At 40.6% G+C, this 3,947-nt stretch overlaps 1 protein-coding gene across 1 annotated transcript in view; it reads left to right on the top strand.

The window, feature by feature from the left end:
• trmt61a (tRNA methyltransferase 61A) overlaps positions 1–2,380 on the top strand; it is a 13,383-nt gene extending 11,003 nt beyond the window's left edge. The window contains exon 4 of the mRNA XM_008315892.2: positions 1,861–2,380. Coding sequence (XP_008314114.1) covers positions 1,861–2,159 — 299 coding nt within the window. The 3' untranslated portion in view covers positions 2,160–2,380. The remainder of the gene's footprint in view (positions 1–1,860) is intronic.
• Positions 2,381–3,947: the final 1,567 nt, after the last annotated feature.

Genomic DNA, 3,947 nt, shown 5'->3' with positions numbered 1-3,947 from the left:
TTGTGTTTATCAGAAACCATCAACCCAACCAGACTCTAAGTCTTTATACTACTGGCTGACTCTGCAGCACAATCTCCCATCAGGCATTTCTGTGTCATATATTATGGCTGAATAAGGAAGTCCTGATGACGCTGTTATCTCACATGTTCTAGAACAGAATAAGTTTGTTAAAAAAAAAACAAAACACAGATCTGTGCATGTCCTCTGTTGGAGAAAAACCTAATGTTTAGGTTATAAACTTTTTTATTTAAAATTGGTCAGAATGATGTCCAGAAAAAAGAGAAAACATTGGTTTATTTTTTTGTTGATTATCAGTGTGATTCTGGGCTATGAAATGTAAGATCCACAGAGGAAACAGAAGACCAGCCTTCAAAATGAAGGACAGTTACATTTGAAGTCCTTCATGAAGTACAGCTTTATCACCACCAGGTGATTCTTGTCTGTCAAACAACCTCTGTAGAATATGTGCTGGGTTTGACCTCTGTGACCTCTAGATTGTTTTTTATATCAGTCGGGGGAATATTGTCTGACGTGAAACAAGTCAGTGGTGTAGAAAAGTTGTTGACCTCTGACCTCAGGACAGTGAGCTAAGAGCTAATGATTTCGTTTCACTTGACAGAGTATCAGTTATTTCCTAATACTTTTTTATTAAATAACTCAAACTTAGAGATACATTCAAGTGAGCAAATAGTTAATATATACATGTTCATATGAAAAGTTGGCTTATATTTTGTGTGTATTTGTAAGTATTTTCATAAGTTTTATTATTGAGACATGTTTCTACCACAACAACAACGATGTAATTCAATCTCACTCTTGGGAAATTCCAGGTTCCATTGTTTTAACTAATGGAGAGTCTAAAAACAGATGTAATATCTCATCAACACAGTCTGAGTTTCAGCCTGGCGCTGGTGGAGCATCAGGAGACGAAGACGTCGTCTTGACAAACACATCACCTGCTGTCTGAGGCCTCCGCTCTCTAAACAAGCCACAGCAGCGGGGGGTCTGAGCAGAGAGCTCGTTGATCTGAGGGCTGAACAGAGTGAGCGAAGACCACAGCTGCTCCAGGAACAGATCCCAGATCAGAGGAAACCTCACTTTAACTTGGATGGAAGTGGACGAAGGAGGAGTCACGTTTTTCATTGTCCGTTCTGTCCAGTCGTCAGTTGAAGTCTTGACCTGGTCGTGTGTTGGTACCAGGTCTCTGTGGTGACTGGGATGGTTCTGTTTGTGGACCAAGGTTTTTACAGAGGTTGAGGGAAATAAAACAGAAAAGAGTTCACCAACCAATCAGGAGGCTGTGTGCTGAAGCTCCACCCACACAATACATCTTCACTGATGTAACAGCAGAGAATCTTTCCTGTCCAAAATCCTTTCCAACAGCACATTGGATCTGGTCCTGGTACCACCTGCAGAAACACACACATGGTTTCTTTGACAATCTTATGACCGTAGTTTTTTTTCCCAGTACTGTTTTTTCCAGTAAGGTCAAAATACTATCTGGAGTTCCTGGTATTTGTACCTGAAGTATAAAATCACATGCTCCCTGGTACTAATAGTCATAGTGGAAACTAATCCTAAAACTGTAGTTTCTTATCGTGTTGCTCATTTTATGCAGGATATTCTCTACAGGAAATGTGTTTTGTGGTTCTGTAGTGCAGTGGTTATCATGAAGAACCACGTACTCGCTGTGAGTTGCAAAGACAGAGACTGTGAATTTTCATTTCAATTTGTCATTTAGTTCCTGGTACTGTTGTTGTCATACAATCAGTTCTAGGTGCTATTTCTTCTTACCTGGACCTCAGGTAAATATCCCGATGGACTGGTTCTCTTCATCTATCTTCTCATGTCTGTCTTCAGGAGGCCGTCTCTGCTCCTTCTCTCCGTGCATCGAGCAAGTCCAGAGAACCTGTGAGGTTCTGGCCGACCAGGGCTTCCAGGAGATCAGTACCTTAGAAGTTCTACTGAGAGTCCATGACGTCCGCACCGTCTCCCTGCCATTGCCTGACTTTGGTCCCGATGCTTCTTCTCCGGGAGAGCCTGGTACCAGAGACGTGGTCCAGAACCACCCAGCAGTCACCCTGAAGACCACCACCACCCCGAGAGAAATACCAGGCCACACAGGTTACCTCACCTTCGCCACCAAACCCAGGACCTAAACCTCACACCTCACTGTAGATTTTATTTTTAATTTTACAACTTAAAGTTCTTGTTTGTCAGCTTGAGATAATCCAGGAGAAAAACCTGGTCCCTCCTGGTCCTGGTCCTGGGCCTGTTCGGTACCACAGCAACAAGAGGATTTACACTGTTCTCTAAGATTTATCCTCCTGTAACTGGGCACTGAGTTGTTGCTTGGATCAAGTATGATTAAAAAAAAAAACACAGTTTCTTTGTAAAAAGAAAAATCTTTTTTATAAAAGTTTTTTTTATTAAATCATAAAGAGAATACACTTTTATTGTTTTTGTACAACAGAAATCCTGGAAATAAAAGTAAAAATAAAGTTTCAAATGTAACTGGTGACTGACAGGTTTTTGACCCTAAACATTTTTTAAATTCTCTCTGTGTCCTACGTCAGAGCAAGACATTCATTTGAGTTGTCTTTCTTTACAGAAATGTATTTACTTTTTTTGGTTTCAGATATTTTTGTCTTGCCAAATTTAATTTCCTTCGTTTTTTGTAGCTCTTTGTGTCTGTTTTGTTAACATTTACTGTTTGTTATTCACTGGTCAGACCTAATGTTGGGATCAGTCAAAGTCTGTTTGGTTTAAATGACATTATCACTTTACCAGTTTATGTTAGTTCTAGTTCTTTGAATTTCTCCAGGGAATCAGTGATGACTTGAGTTTTTTTAATAGTCCAAACATCGGTCGTCTTCAGCCCAGGATGTTCTTTTATCAGACTTAACAGAATTTGTTACTTTTATTGATTTTGAAAAAAGACGTTTTTAAAGACAGTTTGAGGAACTGTGGCTTAAACAAACAGAACCACCTCTGTTTGACCGTCGTCTTTGTTCAGACCTGACTTTACTTTATGGTCAGGTTTCAAAATAGAAACCATGTAAATAAATGATTGATGACGGTGGTTGGAGTAAAGTCGATAAGTCATTTCAGCAGACGTTAATGGAGCTGCCTGTACGTTCCATCAGCTGTGCTCACATCACTGTACTGTACCGTCTGAAACCATCACTGAAGGAAGTGTCTCGTAGGAAAAGAAATGTTCTCTCCTACAGTGGCCTCTGTTTCTGTTCAGTACGGAGGAAAGGTTCCTGTGAAGATTAGATATAATCTGGTGTGAGAAAACTCACAAAACTTCCAACATATTTGGTCTCCATCTCCAACTTAAATTATTATTATTTTATTTGTGCAGATGGAATCAGATACCAGCTCCTAAAAACCTGCATTTACATATGTTAAAAGTTAAACAAGAACTCGTTCAAAGGACAGATGCTTCAGAAATGTCATGTTTGACGTTGAGCTGATAAACGGTCATACACTGAGATGATGATGTTGTTAATCTGTCAGCAGATTAAATCTCTCGTAAACACGTCCAGTACTAATGATCCTGGTCAGCCTTTGGAGCAGTGAGTTGTGTAATTGAGTGGGAGCAGAAAAAGAAACCTTGTGTGAATGGTTCCACTCTCACACCAGGACCTGCTCAGGGTCCAGTAATCTCTGGGCTGTGAATAGAAGCTCTGAGCTGCTGGAAATCCTCAGGCCCTAATCCGCTTGGACTCAACCTTTACTGGAGTCCAACCTCAGCTCAGGTCCAGGTCTCAGGGCCACCAGAGTGAGGTGAGAAGGTGTGGAAGGTCTCGGCAGTCACAGTAGCTTGAACCAAACTACACATGCTTTTTTTTTCACCACTGTTCGTGGTGTCCAGTACCGATGTTTTCCAGTTGAGTCTTTAAAACACTGATTGAAATGACACCTGTCTGTGATCAACTCTA

Source organism: Cynoglossus semilaevis, chromosome 1 (assembly GCF_000523025.1).
Source record: "Cynoglossus semilaevis isolate Cse_v1.0 chromosome 1, Cse_v1.0, whole genome shotgun sequence".
NCBI lineage: Eukaryota > Metazoa > Chordata > Actinopteri > Pleuronectiformes > Cynoglossidae > Cynoglossus > Cynoglossus semilaevis.
The sequence above is the reverse complement of the archived record's forward strand: the minus strand, read 5'-3'. Positions and strand labels throughout refer to the sequence as shown.